General features: G+C 48.4%; 1 protein-coding gene across 1 annotated transcript; it reads right to left on the reverse strand.

Moving 5' to 3' along the window:
• Positions 1–12370: 12370 nt before the first annotated feature.
• On the reverse strand, positions 12371–23215 carry RAB19 (RAB19, member RAS oncogene family). The gene is made up of 3 exons (XM_032867642.1): positions 23009–23215; positions 20487–20670; positions 12371–12678 (listed from the first exon to the last, which is right to left on the reverse strand). The coding sequence occupies exons 1-3, from the start codon at positions 23207–23209 to the stop codon at positions 12410–12412; spliced, it is 654 nt and encodes a 217-aa protein (XP_032723533.1). The 5' UTR covers positions 23210–23215; the 3' UTR covers positions 12371–12409.
• Positions 23216–23563: the final 348 nt, after the last annotated feature.

A 23563-nucleotide genomic window follows, 5' to 3' on the forward strand; every position in this document is an offset into this window, starting at 1 on the left:
GATGGACTCAGCACACTCGCTCGGAGGACCCCAGGTTCAGAAGGAGTAGCAGTGGCCCTGCTCTGGGCTCCGAGAACACAGGTGATGGGTGATGGATCTGCGCTGTGGCCCGTAGTTGGCTGCAGACTGACAGGTGGCTCCTCCCGGTTTTCTGGTGAAGTCTGCACATCTGAGTTTATCTCCGTCCCCTCCCCCGTGACCCCCCAACCTGTGCACTTGTTCTGTGGTTTTGGTCTCTTGTTGAATTGCACACACGTCCTACTACTACTGGGTAACCAGAACCAGGTGCGAATGTGTTGAGATTTTTACTGTCGAGTGTGATAGAATTGTGAAGGGGCACACGGCAGATGCAGTGGCGTTGACAAAAAGCCGAGCCGGAAGCGGACTCCCGAGGGCGGATAGACTTGGTGTGGGTGGGTGAGAGCGTGCGAAAACTGCTTGTCCCTGTAGATGTTGTGTTCTTAGCCTTAGTGGGTAAACAATGGGTTTTGTGGTTTCAGCCTCGTATGGCACGTAGATTGTAAGGGACAGAGCAGTATGTTGGTAGCTGTCAGTAGAGCAGTGCTAGAGCTCTGTCCTCACATAGAGCAGTGGGCATAGCCGCAGAGTTTCAGCTGTCCGGTGGTCCCATACATTAACACAAACCAGGGCTTGGACACACGGTTATATTTAATGTTTTAGGGTTTCCCAGCCTTTCTAGCCCAGGCACTTTTTGGACAAAGTTTGTCCTTGTTTGAGGTTTTGTTGTCAGGTTTTTGTGTTCGTTTTTGTTGGTATTTGCCTCCTTACATCCCTGAGCTTTGCAGGTAGACAGATGTGATTCAGAACTTAAATTCTAAGGTGTTTCTTGTGGCGGGTCAGGGGTTGGCAGGAGTTCAGTCATACTTTTCCACTGAAGGGGGGAGGGAGTGGTAATCCACAAGGTGAGCTAAATGCTAACTTGTTAGAAGAATTTCTTGATTGGAAATTTTAGCTTTTGAGTTTTGTCTCTCGTTCCTAAAACAACTTGGAGATCCTCCTCATTTGTCCCATCTACTGCTTTTGAGTCCTTGGATCCTACCCATTTCTTTACACTCAAAGAAAAAATAAGTAATTGTTGCAGAGGTCTCTGTATTTTGCAGCTGCCCTTTTGTAAGAAGCACTTTTCCCAAATAAAACAATAAAAAAACCCAAATTGGCTTTGTTTTGTGTAATATATGTGATGAGCTGTTCTGAAATGTGGACTCTGATCAATTCATCAATTACTCTGGATGTAGTTTCATTGAGACAAGTGATAGCTTTCCTAATAAGACCTGGCCTGCTGAGAAGCACTACTTGAGTGATAAAGAGGGAAACTTCCTGACCAGCTGGGATCCTCAAACTATTGGTATTAGAATTATTCTCAGGCTGCCTTGCCAGTTTTCATCTGCCACCTGAACACTTGCTGTAGGAACTTGCCTCCTACCCACAGATAACAGGTAGGTCACAATATAGTAGCCTACAATAGGCTACTTCACTCCTTAACTCTCCCATTTTTGAGTAAAAACCATTCTGTGATGACCTTCTTACATTCCCTGTTGGTAGAAGTACTGATGCTTGGGGAGGCCTGGAAGACTCCCTTAAGCATCAGCTCTTGGCTCAGAGGGCGGCACCACGATCCCTTGTGCTTCCTGCTCCGTGGGGAGTAGTACTTTGCCCCTCCTCTTTGTTCTCACTCTCAGATAAGTGGAATCTTTCCAAGGTACTGCTTACAATACTGATACTACGATGTAACGGTGTTCCAGGTTTCCATTTCTAGAAACTGTATTGTGACATGGCGTAGTCACGCTAACAGCTGTAGGTCCCGGAGGAGTCTGTTCAGTGTGCATTCTCTGAGAAGTGTTCAGTCGGTCTCCAGCTGCTAGTGACCAGGCTGTGCTGGGGATCACATGAGCTCCCAGAGTTGATGGGAGAACCTCTGAGGCCAGGGGGAAGTGTTGGAGCTCTGAGTGGGGAAGAGAGACTTCATGAAAGGCACTACATTTTGGTGTCCGGAAAGCAGGCTGGCACCCATGGATAGCTGTGCTGTTGGTGTGTCTGTGTCTGGCTGAGAGAGTGGTCTGGGGAGGTGACGAGCTACCTTCTGCAGTTAGGGAGGTTTGTGTTGGGAGCAGCTCCCTTTGCCTCTTGGAAAAGGCAATGGAAGTTTCTGTATCTGCCAGTCATAATGTGTGTGGCTGCCCTGTGCCTGTTTCTGGCTGTAGCAAGTGCATTCACTGCTTGTTGGTCCAAAAACCCTGGGCTCCTTTGCCCAACCTCTGTCCTGCCACCACACACGAGAAGTGATGTTTCTGTCCCTAGCTCATAGGAACATGCACAGGTTCATTCCTTAAAAAGAATCTGGGGGAAATGAGAAGCAAATACTAGCTAAGACTTGAGATGGAGGAGGTACAGGTGGAAACCCATCATACAAGGAAAACTAAGTGGGGTACTTCTGTTCGAAGTACTCGGTTAGGTTAGTAATTTTAGGCATCGTACTCAAGGTAATCAAGTAAAAACGGTTGATCGACTAAATTGTCTTGCTCAACCAATATAAACTTGGTGTTTTAAAATTGGTATGAAAGGGGCGCCTGGGTGGCTCAGTCATTGGAGCGTCTGCCTTCCGCTCAGGTGGTCCCAGAGTTCTGGGATTGAGTCCCGAATCGGTCTCCCGGCTCAGTGGGGAGGCTGCTGCTCTCTCCCTCTGCCTGTTGCTCTGCCTACTTCTGCTCACTCACTCTCTCTGGCAAATAAACCTTTAAAAAAAAAATAGGTATGAAAAAAAATTAAGTAGACACTAGTAGGGAAAATACACGAACTGTACTTGGTTTTTTGCCTTAACCCATTGATAGTGTTACTGATGACGATAATGCATATTTTAGAAGGTTGGTAAGATTTTTAAGGATTGTGTCAGGGCACCTGGTGGCTCAGTTGGTTAATCAGCTGCCTCATGGGCTCAGGTCATGAGTTCCGGGATTGGGCCCTGTCAGGGTTCCTGCTCTGCTGAGAGCCTGCTTGCTTCTCCCTCTGCCTACTTGGTGCTTGGTTTTTCTGACAAACAAACAAAATTTCTCGGACGGGAGAAGCAGGCTCCCCTGAGCAAGGAGATAGATGCAGGAGGACGGACCCTGGCATGACCTGAGCTGAAGGCAGCCGCTTAGCTGAGCAGGCCACCCAGGTGCCCCAGGACACAAGTAGTTTTCAAAAGGGCAAGCATTGGAGCACCTGGGTGGCTCAGTGGGTTAAGCCTCTGCGTTCTGCTCAGGTCATGATCCCAGGGTTCTGGGGTCGAGCCTGCATCAGGGTCTCCGCAGGAAACTTGTTTCCCCAGTCTGTCTGCCTGCTTCTCTGACAAATCTTTAGGAAAAAAATGTCAAGCATTTATTTAAATTGGTGCTGGCTCAATCAGAGATGCGTCTGTAGGTCTTTCAGGGTCCTGGGTTCAAGTGTTCAAACCCCACATTGTGCTTAGAGATCAGTTGGAGAGAAAATTGTAAGCAGGGTAGAGATGGAAGGTAAGTTCTAAATATCCTTCAAACACCGGAAGCCATTTCTGTAGGCATGAGCAGCAAAGGAATTCGGATTTTGAGAGTGCACGTGAGTGGGGGCAGAGAAGCAGCCAACTCCCCGCTGAACATGGGGCTCGATCCTCGCTACCCCAAGCAGGCTCCCTTTGTACAAAAGTGGGCCTCTGAAGTAACTTGAGCAAGGCAGTGCTTGCTGCTTTGTATTAAATGACAGGAGGAGGGGTGCTTGGGAGGCTCTGTTGGTGCCTTTTCCTTAGGTCATGATCCCGGAGTCCCACTATAGGCTACTCTGAACCTCCCCTTTCCTGCTCTCACTTCTCCAAAATTTAAAAGGAAAAAGAACTCCCATTGCTGATATTAAATACAAAATACTGAAGATCCTCCCCCAAACTAACCAGGTCTCCATTAGACCACCTCAGCTGCACATAGACACAAATTCACCATGGAGTACCCAATAAGCCAGTTAATTTTCGGGTCCAGTTGATGTGCTTATTTCCTTTTAATCAGAAGCTTCTTCCCCCTCAAATGTAGAGACTTCCAGAATGCTTATGCAGTCCTGTCTTGGCCAACAGTGAACATAATCTATAATGTAAAACTGGATTTGAAAAAAATGAAGACTCGTTCCAGATGGCATGCCTACAGAGGGCTGGCTTTTACTTAGGGTAGACACAGCCTCACTCACTCTCCCATGGCCCTTGCCTTTGGTGTTTGACTCCGTTACTGGATAACATTCTACAGACAGAGCACTTGCCAGCTACTGGGCCTGCCCTGGAGGTGTGAGCACACAGCAGAAATCGTGTTCTGCAAAATGGTCCTTGTGGTCCCTCCAGATCCCAGACTCCTTTGCAGTTCATCTGGTGCCATGTAAGTCCTCCCGGGCACCTGCTCCAGGCCTCTAGTCCAGTCCCTCTTGCTGTCATGGAGATGTTACCTGGATCCCTAAGTCTCAGGAGAGGGGAGAGTCTCTCCATCTCGATCATTGTGGAAGATTTTTGAGGTTGGGGTTTGTGCTCATCATCCCAATGTATCCCAATGTATCCTGGCATGAACTATCCTGTAACACTTTTTTTTTTTTCATGAACTTAGCATATTCATGTGATTTTGTTACTGCGGACCTCAATTTTTTGAGTAAATACTGTGTTTTAGTGGTTGTTTATGATAATTTGAGTATGATAAAGGTGTAGAGGAAAATGAGCTTTTGAAAGATAACGTGTGAGCAGAAGAGGGAGAATGTCAAGCAGGCCTCCCACTGAGCAGAGCCTGCTGGAGGCCTTGAGATCGTGACCTGAGCTGAAATTAAACTTAACAGACCGGGTTACCCAGGTGCCCCTATAATGAGAGGTTTTAATTAGAGGCCTGGCTCACCTCTGGCCAGAGAAAGCTCTGACAGCCGAGATGGGGGGGTGTGGGAGGGTGGGGAGGAAGGGCATCCTTCAGAAGGAAGAGCTGTGTGGAAGCCCTGAGGCAGTCACAGGCAGAGCAGACAGCAGTTCTTAGGTCCATTCTTGGCATCTGGTGGCCCCTCAAGTGTGAGTAACCCAGGCTGCATTGGTGAAGTTCTGTATTGTAGTAAATAGTGACATCCTGACCCTGCTGTTGGAACCAGCCAGCAGAGCTCAAGACTTCAAGGGTGGGGGGAGGTGGGGACCTCGGTGAGCTGGAGCCTGTAACGCGGTGGTTCCTGAGTGGGGGTCCCTTCCTGCTAGCGCTGGGACGACTGTGGGAGCCTGAGAAGTTGACACAGGTGTTTGGGGGTGGGGTGGGGTGTGTGTGTGTGTGTGTGTGTGTGTGTGTGTGTGTGTGTGTGATTCAACAGGCAGCACAGGCTGTTGGCCCCCCGCCTGGCGTTGGGAAAGCGGTCTATGGGGCTTGTGTTTTCACTGGTTGGGATTTATGTTGTGTGAGTTTACATACTCAGGCATGTGATAGGGAAAAACTAAGTGGCCATGGGAATGTGGAGTATTGATTTAAATTCGAAATTTCCAACTGAAAGCATATAGAACTGCAGACTACGGAGCAGCAACGCATTGAGAGCCAGAGAGAGAGCATTTTTTACCTCATTCTAGTGTTTGATAACCAGCAGTCAAGCACGTCAGTGACCAGTAAACCCTCCTGCATGCAACTTGAAAGGCCCAATCTTATGTTAAGTCTAGTTTCGATCTTCGAGTATTCTAATAATCAAGCTGAGCACACTGCTGTTCTGATCGCTGTTGGATTTGAGGGGCGGGTGCAGTGAGCTCTTCAGAGTGTATGGCCTTGTGTCATTTTAACCTTCAGCCTCACAGAAAAACCGCAGTGATAGTGTATTAAACTTCAGATTCACCGTTTATCCTTGAGTTTTCATTCTGCATATGCCTGACCTTGCGGATCCATTTGAGGATACTATAGACGTGACACCCCCTAAGTACTCAAGAACATACTTTCTGCTGTGCAACCCCACTATAATTACCAGGGTATATCCTGGCAACACATCTCTTTCTCCTGCTGTTCCAATAGTTTTTCAGCAGGAAGGGTCCAAGTCCAGTTAAATACACTGTACTTCTAATCTTAATTTAATGAAATTTTGAGCCTCCAACTTCTTCTAGTGACTGGGTGTATAAAAAAGATAGTAGATGTCTCCTTCCTAAGATTTACATTCTAACTGCTCCTTTTTTTTTTTTTTTTCAGTGGGAAATTACTCCTGTCCTTGAGATCAGGACCTGAGCTGAGATAGAGTAGGATCCTGTAACCGACTGAGCTCCCCTAGGCTCTCCTGACATGCCCATAACTGGTTATTCCTCCGGCTCATCTTGGCTAGGGGAGTTGCCACATCTTGTAGACTCACCATTTCTAGGACCCCTTCTTCTTTGCTCTCCATGGCAGCCCTTCATCGTCTTGGGCACCTGTACAGGCTGCTGGGGGCCATTCGTGCCTGTGCTCCTCTGACATCCCATTCCCCACCCCGCCCCTACCACTATCCTGGTAATGCTGTTTATGGCCGCCCATCACACCCATAGACCGCCTTTGAGAAAATCCTTTATCTTGATCCATTTCTCATGCCATTATTTCCTTTTTATTTTTTAATAATTTTTTTTTAAAGAACGGGTTAAAGTGCAGTTTAGTGTTTTTTTCCAATACAACATTAAGCAGTCCTCAACACAATCTAGTTCCAGACCATTTTCACCTTTCCGAAAGAAACCCCATTCCCATTAGTCTCTTCATCCCTCCCTTGCCATAATCCCCAGCAACCACTGGCCTGTGGCATTCGCACCTGAGAGGGGCTTGCTGTCTCCGGCCTACTGACCGCTTCACACAAATGGAATCATGGTATGTGGCCTTTCGTGACTGGCGTCTTTGACTTCCCATGTTTTTGAGGTTTATTAACAGCGTGTATCCGTAATTCCACTCCTCTTTAGGGCAGAGGAGTTCCACTATGTGGCTGGACCATTTTGTTCATGGGTTGTCCATGCCTAGATACTTGGGTTCCCAGTCCTGGCTGTGAACGCTGCTGGGAACACTCAGCACGTACAAGTTGTGTGGACACGTTCTCATTTCTTTGGTATATATACCTCAAAGCAAAACTGCTGGGTTTTGATAACTCTATGTTTGAACATCTTGAGGAACCAACAAACTTTTCCGAAGTGGCACATGCTGGGTGCCTCAGTGGATAACGCGTCTGCCTTCTGCTCAGGTCATGATCCCAGGGTCCAGGGATCAAGCCTTGTATAGGGCTCCCTACTCTATGGGAGTCTGCTGCTCCCTCTGCCTTTGCCTATCTCTTCCTTTCCTCTCGCCTGCTGGTACTCTGCCTCCCTCCCTCCCTCCCTCTCCCAAGTAATGAAATAAAAAATGGTTTTGTGTTTTACTGATCTTACAAATTTTTATTTTTGTAATTGGAATTTTGCTTCTAAATTAGATGAGAAGGTTTCAGGTAGCTGTTTGCAAGCATTTCTGAAAATTGACATAGTGTGTGGATAATTTTATTCTCAGTAAATGAAAACACTAGTTGGATAAAATCATCACTTTGTTGTTGTTTTAGGGTCTGTTAAATTCTAGGGACGTCCTGCTACACCATGTAAGAGCACGTAAATTCAGGGTCACCTGGCTTGCTCAGTTGGTGGAGTGTGTGACTCTAGGTCTCGGGGGGGTCATGTGTTTGAGCCCTGAATTGGGCTCCTCCCTGGGTGCAGAACGTACAATCAACACCTTTAAAAAAAAAAAAAAAAAGTAGAATTAAGTAATAATGCTAAGTAAATGCAACTTACATGCAGCAGGATTATCACCCACTACTTGTGCTCCTTATTAACTTGTACTTGACCTCCAATTCCTGGTGCTTCCAGTCTTCGGCAATTCTTTTTGGGTATAGATGAAGCAATGTGTTCGTGAAGAATGAACACAGAAGAAACTATTATCAAAACCACCTTATCATCTATCAGGATTCTGATGGCCCTGCAGGCCAACTAAGTGATCTTGGGAGCGTGTTTGCTCAATAATTGATCACAGGCTCTTGAGCAGACACTGGTATTTTTTTTTAAAGATTTTATTTATTTATCTAACAGATCACAAGTAGGCAGAGAGGCAGGCAGAGAGAGAAGGGGAAGCAGGCTTCCTGCTGAGCAGAGAGAGCCCAGTTCGGGGCTGGATCCCAGGACCCTGAGATCATGACCTGAGCTGAAGGCAGAGGCTTAACTACACTGAGCCATTCAGGTGCCCCAACACTGGTATTTTTGAAAATGGAAAGTTGAACTAGACACTATTACTGCCTTCGATGTGAAGAACCTCTTCATTACCTGGAGGTTTGTAAGCAACTTGCAGGGACCACTGATAAGGTGCTTGCCTCTCCATCCTCCCCATCTAATCCTTGTGCCACGGTAGAACTCGCCTACTTGGCCTTGGGTCCCCCAGATAGCTTTGCATATGAGCCAAGTGGACTTTCCACATCATCCCTGTTCAAGAGGAAGTGGACTCGGGCTAGGCCAGGCATCACTCAGGCACGGCTCCTCCATAATTGCCCTGTGGTTAGATGGGACGAGCCTAATCCACCCAACCGGCCACTTGGCCCCTGCCTCTCCCACACTGCCCTCCTCCCCTCCCTCCAGCTGCTTCTAGAGAGAGCTGCATGACTTTGAAGGATAGTGAAACGTATGTTTGAGAGTGTATTTTAGGATTATTTCTCTGTGTTTGTGTATTAATGATGAGGGGTTAATAGGACAGAACCCAAATCTGATACTGGTCATTATCTGCTGGGGGAGTACAGCTTTGTTGCCAAGAGTGGGCCCTGGAACCAGATTGTTTGGAATCCTAGTTCTGCCACTTAGAGCTGTGTGACCTTAATCCCTCAGTATTTTATATTGTCATTTTAAAATAGGAATTAATGAATAGTACCCACTTCAACAGATAGTAGCCAGGATTTACTGAGTTAGTATATAAGTGTTTGGTATGGCACTGGGCACACAGTAATGGCTCTATGTGTTTGCCATTATTAATACTGTTGTAATCCTATTCCCATTACTATGAATGGACCTTTCCAGTAACAGAAGGGGAAAGATGCTGCTGCCCCTCGGAACAATTTGTTACTTAAACTGTAACCCCTGGAGGATTTTACTAGTTGCCAAGCACATTTAGATAATGGCCTTAAGAAACACATATACTGGCAACAGGTCTTTGGGGAGAAGGACGATATACGACCCTGAAGCTGGGCAGCTGGGGATGCCCGGCTCGCTCAGGGCGGGAGGCCGGGAGGGACCACCCAGGGCAGAACGCCGCCTGCTTCAGGGAAGCTGAGCACCCGGGAACGCCTGGTCAGCTCAGGGTGGAACGAAAACCGCCTGCTTCCCTTTTCCCTTAATCGCTCCTTTCTCTTCCCAGAAGCGCCCGTTGTTAGATGAGTCCTTTGAATGTGCTTGGTTAACTATAAACTTTATCCTCCTCCTTGCTTGACCAAGACGTGACTAACGTTTGACCTTCATCGGTACTTCTGTTGGCTATTGTTTCTATCTAATAAAAGTGAGACTGTGTGGGGTGCCTGGGTGGCCCAGTGGGTTAAACCCTCTGCCTTCGGCTCAGGTCATGATCTCAGGGTCCTGGGATCAAGCCCTGCATCGGGCTCTCTGCTCAGCAGGGAGCCTGCTTCCCTCTCTCTCTCTGCCTGCCTGTGATCTCTGTCTGTCAAATAAATAAAATCTTAAAAAAAAAAAAGACTGTGGAGTTGCTCGGGGCAGCCGTCCTTTTGACTGTTGTCCCCTGCTTCCCAATCTCTTGCAGCTGACTTGTTTGTGCCTAATTCCTCTCCCATCGCCTACTGGAAGCGGCAGAAAGAGATTCAGGACTTGTCTCTGAATGGTGAAATATTAACTGAAAGATTGCCGCACACATGGAAACGTACTTGACATTGGCAGACAAAATATTGAGGCCTTTGCCATCTTAACTATTCTTCCAAAGGGTCCCTTCTAGAATTTAATTTTACATAACTTGTTACCTAACAACTACACAATTTTGGGGATGTGAAAAAATAACCAGAATTCAGCAACACATAGCCCTCCTGGGTGCCAGGCCCTCTAAAGGGGAGCCTGCCGAGCTGGCTTCACAGGGTTACGAGGCTGCCCTGAACCCCAGGAGTTGAGCCCCCGCACTCAGTGACACCATCATTCCACGCTGGATACCCTTTCAAGTCCCTTTCCAGGGTACTTGAGGGTTTCTGGGGAAGTCCTGTAATTTCGGCAGAAGCCCAGGTTGGTGAATTACAGCATGCTGGTGTTCAGGGGGCTGTGCTCTCACACGTGTACCCTGCTGGGAGGAATATTTTAATTCCAGCTGCTCCCCAGAGGGCATAACCCGGGAAGCTGGTGATGAGGTCTTCAGAGCATTGGGATTGATGCGCAGGGAAACGGAGTTACTCTCCTATCTCAGCCTCTTTGCTCCCTCTCTCCCTTGACCTACGCAGTTTTCCTTACATTCCTTACCTTTCGTAACGACTATCTGCTTCTTGCCTCCTTGGAATATCCCGCAGAGGCTCCGTACGGATATGTTCCTGATCTGCCTGCGAGAGGCTGCTGTGCCTCACCCTTCCTCTAGAACAATAACCGGAAGATGAAAGCGGTCGATCTCCTCTGACATGTGTTCTCTCTGGCCTGGAGCTAGATTTCCCTCTTTCTTCCTAAAGGTGAGTCCAACAAATATGGAGTGAAATAGAGTGAAATGAATTAAAATGTGATTAATTGGGGCACCTGGGTGGCTCTGTTGGTTGGGTGACTGCCTTCTGCTCAAGTCGTGATCCCGGAGTCCCGGGATCGAGTCCCACATCGGGCGGCCAGCTCCACAGGGAGTCTGCTTCTCTCTCTGACCACCTCCTCGCTCATGCTCTCTCTCTCTCTCTCTCTCAAATAAACTCTTAAGAAAAAAAAATGTGATTAATTCTCTATGGTCTTCCTCCTAACCGTGCTCCCCTCCCCATCTCTACGCAGGAACAATTTGAACGTTTCAGTGTGGGGAAGACTTGGCCGGCAAGCTTGGGTGAATGGATTTCTGAAAAGATCCTGATTCTGTCCAATCACGGAGCTCAAGAATTGGCACCGAGCATCGCCTGGCTGGTCTTACACGTCCGGTTGGTGAGCTACGCTTCGAGGAGCATTGCTTCATTGTACTGCCTGATACATACATGGTGTGAACCACATACGTGATTTAAGTTTTTCTAGTAGCCACATTTTAAAAAGTGAAAAAAAAAAAAACAAAACAGGTGAAACGTTACTATGTTCATTTAACCTAGTATATCTAAAATACCATTTCAACATACAATCAATATAAAATGATTGTAAGATACTTTTCTCGTGTGTGTGCGCTAAGTGTTCAAATTCTGGTGTGTATTTTACACTTAGAGCTCAGCTCAAATTTGAATGAACGACATTTCAAGTACTTGGGAGCTGCCCATGGTTAGTGGCTGTTTGTGCTGGTCCCAGCGTCTGGGTGGTGCTGAGGGGTGAGTCCCCCACCCCACGGACATTTCCTGGTTCAGGGCCATGGTTGCGGCTGCTCCAGCCCTGTGGTTCTTACTACAATTACAAGATGTGCCCCAGCAGCAACCATCAGGGAACTTTGAAAAAACAATGTTGTTTATTCACAGGTTCTATACATAGCCCGCAAGGTGGGGGGCACTCAGCGAGGCCAGTATTGGCTTGACATTCATCTAGGACTAACTGAATTTCAATTCAGAAGTGAGTTTTCTGTAGAAGTGAGTGGTATTGTAGAAGGAAATTGTCAGCATCTCCCACATTCTAGGAGGGTGATCACATGAGCCCCACTAGGATAGAGTGAGATCAGTTCCATCTCCATCTCACGGCTCCTGACCATTCGGCAAGACAATATTGATGGTCTTGATGTCAAGGCTTTGCTCCTCAAACTAAAGACCTGAGGTGTGAACTTCAGGAAGCAAAAGTTGAACAGCATTCTGGTTTTTCACTGCAGGCTCCCCACCCCCACACCCTCCCCTGCACCCCAGCAATTTTAAACCACTCTGGAATGTTCTAAACATCCTCTCCCCTCTCTTAATGTCCCTCCTTTATTCTTTCTTCACTACCTTCTTCAAGCAAGAAGCAGAATTCAGTAGGAAATGGTTGGAAGGGTTGGGGAGACAAAATGGAAGTATAAGGAAGAGCAGACCTTGTCTTCCTACCCCTGCCTTCAAGTCCAAAGCAGAGCCAAGAGAAACAGTGGTGTGGCTTTGCTCAGAGGCAGCAGGTCTGGCCTGGGGTGTGAACCCAGGCACAGTGGTCCCCATCTGGGCGGGAAGGGTTAAGGACCAGCGGCAAGTCTGCTTTGGTTTGAAATGCTGCATGGCCGACGACAGGGTACCTGGCTACCCTCCACGTCCGACGCGGCATCTCCTGGCTGCGGCTGGCCTCGTGCATATCTCAGCACGAGCAGTGGGTCTTTTCCCTCGGACCCTGGGCCACAAGGATTGGCCTAGAATCCAGGGCCAGGCTGTTCACGGAGCTCTCCCCAAATAAGTGCAGGCTGTTGCGGGCGATCAGCTCCCTGGCCATCAGCACGAAGACTTCGTCTATGTTCTTAGACTCCTTGGCGGATGTTTCTAAAACAGCAAGAAGGCCGCACTTCTCAGCCAGGGCGCAGGCGTCCTCGAACAGGACATGCCGTTTCTCCCACAGGTCACATTTGTTCCCTGGGAGCAAGAGAGAGGCAGATGTCCCATGCGTGAACTGAATCTGAGTTGTTGTTGTTGTTTTTTAATGAACCTTTAATAGAAACATTTTAGTTCAGTGATGGGCACGCATGATTCATCCCTGAACAGCCGTTGTGGGCAGATTTACTGAAGATGAAGCCCCTGATGATGCAAACAGAGCCATTGTCTTAATTCACTGTCAAATGAGATCTTGAGGAGCTTGGAGAAATGGGCCGGAGGGGTGTGTTTTATATGGAGGGACCCATGGAGCCCCTCTTTTCTAGGGAGCGACAGTCATTCCTTCCAAGTCTAACAAGGTAAAAACGGTGCCAGAGCGGGTGTCTCGGGCTTCATGCTGCTTCCTTCAAATCTTGTTTCTCTTTCTGCTCTCTTCCAAACCACAAAAGGTTGGATACGGGGGCGCCTGGGTGGCTCAGTGGGTTAAAGCCGCTGCCTTCGGCTCGGGTCATGATCCCAGGGTCCTGGGATCGAGCCCCGCATCGGGCTCTCTGCTCAGCGGGGAGCCTGCTTCCTCCTCTCTCTCTGCCTGCCTCTCTGCCTGCTTGTGATCTCTCTCTGTCAAATAAATGAATAAATAAAATCTTTAAAAAAAAAAAAAAAAAGGTTGGATACGGTGGGATGGGCCCTGGGCTAGCTGAGGGGATTGTGATTAGGATTTGCTGGATTGAAGGTGTGAGATGAACACAGGATTTAGCTGTGACTTAAATATAGTTGGATGCAGACTCTAAGTGTGCAGTTCGTGAATGCTGACAAACGGACGTGGTCTGTAACCATCATTCCTCGCAGGATATAGAACATTCCCTGTTACCCCGGAATGTTCAGTGACAGGTTTTGTGAACATGGTTATAGAAGGAAGAGTGACCCATCTCTTTACTTCTCCACTTAGCCCCTACATGCCTCCAATCATTGGACTTGGATTTCTCTGAGGCAGGAATCCAGAGGTAAAATTGTTTTCCACAGAATTTGTTCTACCAGACATCAGGATTTATTACAAATCTACGGTAACTGAGATGGGCCAGACTGGTGTTTCTCAACTGGTGTTTTTTCCTTTAAAGGAGCTTTCTTAGACCCTTTTTCCCATAAATAACTGTCCCCACCAAGAAAACCTTTAAAATTTTTCATTTTGAAACAATTACAGGGGGCGCCTGGGTGGCTCAGCCATTAAGTGTCTGTCTTGGGCTCAGGTCATGATCCCAGGGTCCTGGAATCAAGCTCTGCATCAGGTTCCCTGCTCGCAGGAAGCCTGCTTCTCCCTCTCCAGCTCCCCCTGCTTGTGTTCCCTCTCTCGCGCTCTCTGTAATAAATAAAAATCTTAAAAAAAAAAAAAGAACAGTTAAAGACTCACAGGTTGTTGAAGGAGGACCTTCAGGTCAGGGAGGTGTCTAGCGTACCGTGAACAGTATGCAGAGGTGTGCACTGTATCGCTGGGGAAAGATGAATGGACTGACATATACTGAAATTAAAAATGTCTGTTTAGGGGATGCCTGGGTGGCTCAGTTGGTTAAGCGGCCAACTCTTGATCTCAGCTCAGGATGTGGGATCAAGCCCCATGTTGGGCTCCATGGTCAGCATGGAGTCTGCTTGTCCCTCTGCTGCTCCCTCCACTCACACGCTCTCTCAAATAAAATCTTTTTTTTTTTTTTTAAGATTTTATGTATTTATTTGACAGAAATCACAAGTAGGCAGAGAGGCAGGCAGAGAGAGAGAGGGGGAAACAGGCTCCCTGTGGAGCGGAGAGCCCTGGGCTCAATCCCAGGCCCCTGAGACCATGACCTAAGCCGAAGGCAGAGGCTTTAACCTACTGAGCCACCCAGGCACCCCTCAATAAAATAATTTAAAAGAATACCTATCTGGGAAGCCTGGGTGGCTCAGTTGGTTGGACAACTGCCTTCGGCCCAGGTGATGATCCCGGAGTCCCAGGATCGAGTCCCGCATCGGGCTCCCAGCTCCACGGGGAGTCTGTTTCTCTCTCTGCCCTTCTCCTCACTCATGCTCTCTCTCACTGTCTCTCTCTCAAATAAATAAATAAAAATCTTTAAAAAAAAAAAAAAAAAAAGAATACCTATCAGGGGCGCACGGCTGGATCAGTTGGTAGAGCGTGGGACTCAGATCTCAGGATCGTAAATCTGAGCTGCCTGTTGGGTGTAGAGATTACTTAATTTTTCTGTTTTGTTTTGTTTTTTGAAGTAGGCTGAAGTAGGACCCACTAATGCAAACCTGGGCTGCGGGCTGCAGGACTCCATCCCTCTGTCAGGCAGTGTCGGCTCAAGGCCGAGGGAATCTTTCTTACAAGTGTTTAGTCTGAGACACCATCTACCTACGGGGCTGGGCTGAACACTGAGTCCCAGAGATAACCAGGTTCTAATCCCTGGAGACTAAATATTACTTTATTTGGAAGAAAGGTCTTTGCAGATGTTATTAAGAATCTGGAGGTGAGAGGCACCTGCGTGGGTCAGTGGGTTAAGCCTCTGCCTTAAGCTCGGGTCATGATCTCAGGATGCTGGGATCGAGCCCCACATTGGGATCTCTGCTTAGCAGGGAGCCTGCTTCCCCTCTCTCTCTGCCTGCCTCTCTGCCTACTTGTGATCTCTGTCTGTCAAATAAATAAATAAAATTAAAAAAAAAAAAGAATCTGGAGATGGGGAGAGGGTCCTGGATTAGCTGCGTGGGCTGGGGGAGGACTTCACACACGCAGGAGGGGAGGTGGAGAGGGACATACACACTGGGTGTTGTGGCCACAGCAGAGATCTGTGGCAGCTGCCAGAAGCTGAAAGAGGCAAAGAACAGATTGGCCACCGGAGCCCCCGGAGCGGTGTGGCCCTGCGGATGCCTTGGTTTTGGCCCAGTGATACCGGGTTTAGATTTCTGGCCTCCGGAATTGAGAGAGAACACCTTCCCACGATTTTAAGCTGCCACTGGAAACTGACTCAGGCACGTATCTTCCAACACGGCTACACGTGCATCTCTAGCCCATGAGGCTGAAGCTCAGGGCACAGTGCTGCTTCTGGAAGGCAGGTGGGGGAAGGGATGCCAGAGGAGTGGGCGTCCCCGAGCAGGGAGTGTGATCTGCTGCTTGGCATCCCTCCCTCAGAGCTGTGGGTGCTGGGCTCAGTTGCATTGGTTCTGCTATTTAGGACCTGCTCCCCGCCAACCTGCCCCATCGCCACGGCAGGTCAGCAGCCCCGTCTGTCCAGTGTCTGGCCTCCCCGCCACTGGGGGCGGCACACTTCCAAGATGAGCCGGGACACCTGGACACGGAAAGAAACCGTGTGTTCACCTCTTGCGGTCTGAGACCTTGCTTGCTAAGGGCTGTGTGTGGGGCACCCAGAGAGAGGTTCCTGCCCAGAAGGAAGGAGATCTCATTTTGTCAGGGTGACCAGACAGACACACAGACAGTTGAGTCAACTACAAGAACTTTCTGATCCGACACAAGCCACGAAGAAATACAGGCGGAGGACCAGGTGAACGGTAACAGTTGTTCATAGTACAGGTGTATAATCCCTTGTCCACATTTCCCAGATCCAAAAACCTGGGAAACCCCTAAGTGTATTTGGTCATTCCTCCGATGGTAAAATCTGCCCCAAACTGGCATTTGAAGTTTTTATTCAACCTGCTTTGTATGACTAGGTTGCACATTCCACTGCACTGAATAAATAAGGATGCATTTGACTTCGGGGTGTTGGCCCAGACCTACTGAGGGTGTCATATAACACAGAATGCAGTCTTCTAAGATCTGACAGATCTGAAGGCTGAAATCTTAGGCATCAAGAGTTCTTTTCTGAGAGATTGTGGACCTGGAAATAGAACAGCAGTGGAAGTGGGACGTTTGCCTGAAATCCTAAGGGGACAAAGCAGGTGCTGAGGGAAGTCAGAGAGCATCCTGTGTAACCTGTAAAGGAAGTTGGCTTCTGAGTTCTCCCTCTTGGGGGGTACCAAGAGCCGGGAGATCACAATCAGCAGACGGGATGAGGAGAAGGTAAGAGCCAGCCTTCTCCAGGGGGGAAGTGGGGGGCCCCAAGGATTTTAAACACAGGGACACTACTAAGGGGCTGGTCTTCTGGTAAATGGCCGGAGAGGAGGAGGAGTACAAATCCGTCACAATCATCTCTGACCTTTGTAGGAACGTCTCCGAGAGGCTGCGGTAAACGCGTGAAAGAGACACCTGTGTGAAGAAATGTGGAAACAGGAAGGAAGACAGTGGGGGCGAGGACACTTCTGTGAGGGAACAGCAAGTTGACTTTTCTAGATTCAGGCACGGAGGCCACAGAGACAAAAACAGGAAGACCCATTGTGTCAGCCCTGGGGACTGGACACGTCATAAGCGGACACATCCTGGCCATCTTTGGGGGCATTCCTAGAACCGATTGTAAATTGAGACAGAGATGATTGTGAGGAATGACAGACTGGGGTATAAATACCACGACCGCTGTGAGATTCCTGGAAATCCTGCAACATCTTCGCATTTTTAAAAAGATTTTGAGACAGAGCAAGAGAAAGAGTGAGCAAGCACGAGAGGGAGGTAGGGGCAGAGGGAGAGGGAGAAGCAGAGTCCTTGCTGAGCACCAGGACCCTGAGATCATGACCTGAGCTGAAGGCAGAGGCTTAACCCACTGAGCCACCTAGGCGCCCCCATCCTAGCATCTCTTACTCCCTCCTTTGCCCCATCTGTGTCTGCAGCAGAGAAATTAGTTGAGGAGGGTGCTGGGGAGAGAGCCTGCAAGGGAGGCCCAGCATGGTGGAGAAAGGGAGCTGTCTTCCGAAGACAGCTCAGAAGGGAAGGGGCCCTGGGGCATGCAACTTTGCCTTGCCCAACTTCCAGGCCCCAAGGAAGAACTGCTTCATTGTGGGAAGTACAGGCATTTAGTGGAAAAGAGATTCAGTCCACCTTCCTGGGGTAACTTCAAGTCTGATTAGAATGGCTTCATTTGGGGTGCCTGGGTGGCTTAGTAGGTTAAAGCCTGTGCCTTCGGCTCAGGTCATGATCCCAGGGTCCTGGGATTGAGCCCCGCATTGGGCTTTCTGCTTGGCAGGGAGCCTGCCTCCTCCTCTCTCTCTGCCTGCCTCTCTGCCTACTTGTGATCTCTGTCTGTCAAATAAATAAAATCTTAAAAAAAAAAAAAAAAAGGGACAGCTTCATTCCCTTTAGTGAGATGCACATTTTCCACCCTCGAGTGTCCCTTCTCGGGGACCTACCATCTCTGGTGGGGTTTGTTTCCGCCCCTGAGGTCATGGGTGGCCTTCCCCGTCGGCTCTGCTCTCCAGCCACGGGGCCTCGTAGCCCCTCTGTCTGGCACAGCAGACCAGCTTCTTCGCTCTGGAAATAACAGCTTTCCCTTACTGAGGTGTTAGCACTGTGCAAGTGCTCCCCGTATATCCATTCAGCGCAACAGTGCACCTGAAGCAGGCATCAGTTTCATAGATGAGGAAATAGAAATTAGAGTAATGAGCCCAAGTTCAGAGGGGAAGGACAGAGGGGGGGATTGAACCCCAATCGGTCTGACTCTGAAATGCAGATAAATGCAGCGACTCAGAGGGCTCAGAATTGTACCCGGAGTCGGGTAAGCAGTTAGAGTCCCCTGTCACCAGCAGCTCCCTAGCACCAGCCCTGGTCCCCGGTGGGATGCGGGACACCTCCACGAGCATCCTCCTCCACCCTTCCCAGAAGTGGTTGTTGGGGAAGAAATATATGGCTCTTTTGGGGTCAGTGCTTACTCCTCAAACTCTGGACTCTGCTTGTAGAAATGTTTTTATCAGAAGTCAAATTACAAAAGTTTCTGGTCCCAAAGGGGGCCTTCGGGTGAGAAGCTACAGGAGAGAGAGGGATCTCAATCCTCCCAAAGAGACAAGGTGCCTTCTGCAGGGAGGCCTCACTAGTCTCTCCTGCCTGGTTTCTGCCATGTGGGAGCCCCCCTCGGAGAACGGGGGGGTACAGGAAGGGAGGGGCATCCACTTTGGCAGCAGACTGTGGAATCTGGGGCTTTTGATCTGAGGTAGCAGCAAGGAGGGAGCATACTCTGGGCTCTGGAATGACTCTGTTTCTCAAGTTAGGAGGAAGTGGCATGAGCTTCAAAGCAGCGTTCCCTTCAAGTCTGCATATGACAGGCCGAACTATGAATCAAAACGCCCTTTCTGCAATCATGGCAGTAATAATGAATGGGGCCAGATGTGCTCAGAACATGTGCCAGTGACCTCCCACCTGTGCCCAGACTTTGCATCCTGTCCGCCCTCACCGCCGGCGCCAAGCTCTTAGTCTCAGGCCCCTCGCCCCAGACTCGCCCATCCTCGGGGTGCCCAGCAGCCTGTTCATCCTTAGCCATGAGAAGAAGGAACGGGACAATGGGGTTTCCTCGTGAGTGAGTAGATAGAGAATGAGGGGGCTTGTGGCAGGAGCAGGTGGGGGGTGATGCTTTGAGAGACTCCACGAGTAAGGCGTGAAAAGCAGCTCTGAGGGAGAGGAAACAGGTGCACAGTACAGAGCAAGGAGGCTGGTTCCCAGAGCCCAGCCCTGAGAGGGGGATGCACAGATCCTGCGTGTCGGGCCGGGGGAGGGGGTGGCAGGGTGGGCTGGAGGTGGTGGGAGAAGAAGGCTGGCTCCACTGTGTCTCCTGCTCTGACCGGGGCTCGATGCTGGCTTTTCCTAGGGCCTAGGAAGTTGCACCCTCACCATAAGCCCTGAATTATTTGGAACATAGATGAGACAGTTCCTCAAACTAACTTCCTAGAACACATCCTACGGTTTATATTAAACACTTACTTGGTGGCAGGAATTGCTAAACAATTTATATACAGTATCTCATTAAATTTTTACCACAATCCACTGAGTATTAGTCACATTTTACAGACCAGGAACTGAGGCTCAGAGACTGGCCAGAGCTAGGACCTGCTTGTCAGAGGATGAATCAGCCATTAAACCATGGTGTGTTTAGCTCTTTCTCAATCTCCCAGCTAGCTGTCTAGACTTGTGCTGTGCAAACTTCCATTTGCCTACAAATGTCCTTAGGATCCTCTTAAAATGAAGATTCTGATTCAGGAGGTCTGGGATGTGGCCTGAGATCACCGCATTTTTCACAAACTGCTGGTGATCACTGCTGGCCCACGGACCACACTTTGAGTAGGTAGCAGGGGCCCAAACCGTCTTGCTAAAATGAAGCAGCCACTGCTTAGCAGTTGTGTTCATGGGAGGAAGGAAAAGGCAGCTCTGTTCGCAAAACTGAAACTACAGAGAAGGGATGGAAATGGTACCGCCTTCTGAATATACAGTAGGACCGCTCTCGTGAAGCCAACTGTTTCCTTTGCGCAGTTCAAGTTGCTGTCCATTTTGAGGGGGTTTGGTCATCAAAATTTGCTTAGGATCCTAGCAGGTGTGAGGAGTCACTCGTGGGTACAGTCCCATGCCTCCGGACAGCCCTCTTGGGGATTTGGAGCCATCTGTTACCGTGAACCTCAGCCTACAGGGTATTTCCTGTGCGGTCTACACGCATTTGCATCAAATCAGCTGGGGTATGATGCCTTCATCGAGAAGCCCGGGCCCCATCCCGGGCCTCCAGGACCAGACGTTCTAGGGCAGGGCCTCAGGTGGGAATCCGTATTATTAACAAGTTTACACCCCACCCCCCACATTCTCAAGTGAATCTGATGGGAGTTTGGGGGCCAACCACTTTCTGAGGCACGTCCACCACTAGCACTTTCATGATTCCACGTTCCCTTGCCATCAGAAACACCCAGAAAGCTGAGCACCTGCATAGGGCGCCAGGGAAGGAAATTGAAATGCTTGGAAAGTGCCATACCAATCAGCATAATAACCAAGTTCGCCGCTCCATATTTTTCTATCTCGTGGATCCAGTGAGGCACAGACTCGAAGGTAGACCGTCGGGTGAGGTCGTAGGCGATGATGGCGGCGTGGGCACTGCGGTAGTAGCTCTGAGTGATGGTCCGGAAACGCTCCTGGCCCGCCGTGTCCCACACCTGCATCTGGAAGGGGCAGGAGAGGGGGGTCCACGTCAGGAGTTCCTGTGCCTGATGGCAGCTTGCTCACCTGAGTTGTCTACAAAATGCAGCTTCCTGAGTCTCACTTGGAGATAGATACTTACTAGGTCAGGAGTGGGGCGCAGGGATCTGTGTTTCCCTTTGTTTCTCAGGGTGATCAGGTTTGGGACCCACCACCCAAGGGACACTTTAGTTGGAGAGGTGGAGCCAATGTCTTGGGTCTGGTGTTGACCTTTTGCTTACCTTTTTTTTTTTTTTTTTTAAAGATCTTATTTATTTATTTGACAGAGATCACAAGTAGGCAGAGAGGCAGGCAGAGAGAGAGAGGGGAAAGCAGGCTCCCTGCCAAGCAGAGAGCCCTATGCGGGGCTCGATCCCAGGACTCTGAGGTCAGGACTTGAGCCGAAGGCAGAGGCTTAACCCACTGAGCCACCCAGGAGCCCCAAGATTTTGTTTACCTTTTGAACTTGCTCATTGATCCCACCCAAGGTGAGAGCACTGGCTTACCCGTTCTGATTTTAAAGGACCGCTCAGTTGTGTCTGCTTAGGAGTGTCCTCAAAATACCTTCTCAATGACCATCCCACGCGGGGACACCCACAGGCACAGCACAGCCTCCTACCGTGTCCGAAGGTACCTGTTTGTTCACCCTCTCACACTATTGTACTCACAAATTAATTTAAGTAAGCTTGGCACCCAATGTGGGGCTTGTACTCATGACCCTGAGATCAAGACTCGCACGCTCTACCGACTGAGCCAGCCAGGTGCCTCCATAAAATGAATTTTTTAAAGAAAGATGCAAATATACCCCAAACTAGAGAGAATAAAACAAACAACCATCATATAGACATTATCCAGACAAGATTTCACATTCTTGCTTTATCCAGCCCTTTCCGTTGATTTCTTTGAGGTGTTATTTTAAAGTAAATCCCAGGCTTCATGTCATTTCATTAGTCTCAAAAGTGGGCATTTTCTTATATAAGCACAATGCCATAATCACAGCTAATCAGCTTTCCAAGAATTCCTTGGTATTCTTTAATATTCCTTGGTGTATCATCTAATAAAATTTTCTTGTCTCCAAAATGTCTTTTTACTGTTGTTTTTATTTAAGATTCCAAGCATGACTGTGCTTTACACTTTCACAAACACTTTCTGATCTTTTCTAATCAAATGGGTAAAAGATAGTCTTTGTTATTCAAATTTGCACTTTTCAAATTATGAGTGAGGCTGGTTCTGAGCTGGTTCTTACCAAATTTATGAAATAACAATTATGTCCAATGTATTTGGTTGTTAGTCTTTTTCCTAGATATTTACTGGGGCTCCTTTCACATTAAAGAAATTAGCCTTTTGTCAGTTCCATATTTGCAAATACTTCTTTCCAATTCATCATTCATCGTTTGACTTTGTTTATGGTATTTTTTGTGGATGTAGAATTTGATCTTTATATCATTATATAGAGATGTATAAATTTGGCCTTTAGGTAGTTATGATTGAGCAATCTTTTCCTTTATGGCTTCTGGGTTCTGTTCTTAAAAGCCTGATTTCCTGGGGCACCTGCGTGGCTCAGTCAGTTAAGTTTCTGATTTTAGCTTGGGTCCTGATCTCAGGGTCTTGGGGGCTCTGTGCTTAGCAGGGAGTCTGCTTGTCCCTTTTCCACTGCCCCTGCATGTGTTCCCTTTCTCTTTCAAATAAATACTTAAAAGCCTTTAAAAATAAAAATCTTTAAAAAAAAAAAAAAAAAAAAAGGCTGCTAAGCTCCTAGGTGGCTCAGTCGGTTAAGCAGCTTGCCTTCAGCTCAGGTCATGATCTCAGGGTTCTGGGATCGAGTCCGTTCTGGGTTCCCTGCTTCATGGGAAGTCTGCTTCTCCCACTGCCCCTCTTCCCACTCGTTCTCTCAATCTGTCTCTCTCCCTCATATAAATAAATAAAATCTTAAGAAAAAAAGGCTGATTCCCCCACTCTACAATGATAAATATTTCAATGATCTTTTTTCTGGTGTTCTTATGATTTCATGTTTTATATTTAAATCTTTTATTCCTCAGGCACATGTTTTGGTGTTAAGAAGTCTGGCTAAGGGGTGCCTTGGTGGCTCAGTTGGTTGGGCATTTCCCTTCGGCTCAGGTCAAGATCCTGTGTCCTGGTACTGAGCCCCACATCGACTCCTTGCTCAGCAAGGAGACTGCTTCTCCCTTGCCCCTCCCCCCACTCATGCACGCGCTCTCTCTCTCAAATAAACAAATAAAATCCTAAAAAAAAAAAAGAAAAGAAAAAGAAAAAAGAGAACTCTAGCTAAGAGAGGAGGAGCCAACCCCATGCCTTTCTCACCTTCACTTTCTTGCCATCGATCTCAAGGGAGCGCACGGTGAAGTCCACCCCAATCGTGTTTTGCTGTGTCTCTGTGTAGACTCCAGATTTGAAATGCTGCACCACACACGTCTTCCCCACATTGGAGTCCCCAATGAGGATGATCTTGAACAAATAGTCAAAATTCTCATCTGCTCCCCTGGAGGAACTGGAGAGCTGCATGGCTTCTGCCACCTAGAATGCACCTAGAAGAAAAGGAATCCAGCCATCTCTCTAGTGAGCTAGGCACTGTCCTAGACACTCGGGATGTAAGACAGGACAAGAGAAAGGGAGGTTATTCATTCATAGCACTCACATTTTTAAAGAAAGATTGATTTATTTGACAGAGACAGGGAAGCAGGCTTCCGGCTGAGCTGAGAGCCCAATGTGGGACTCGATCCCAGGACCCTGAGATCAGGACCTGAGCCGAAGGCAGAGGCCCAACCCATCGAACCATCCAGGCACCCCAGCACTCACATTCTTGTGGGAGAAGGATATTAATTCCTGGCCAGGTACAGGGGAGCTGTCCCCACACGC

Source organism: Lontra canadensis, unplaced genomic scaffold (assembly GCF_010015895.1).
Source record: "Lontra canadensis isolate GAN:19392208 unplaced genomic scaffold, GSC_riverotter_1.0 scaffold2, whole genome shotgun sequence".
NCBI lineage: Eukaryota > Metazoa > Chordata > Mammalia > Carnivora > Mustelidae > Lontra > Lontra canadensis.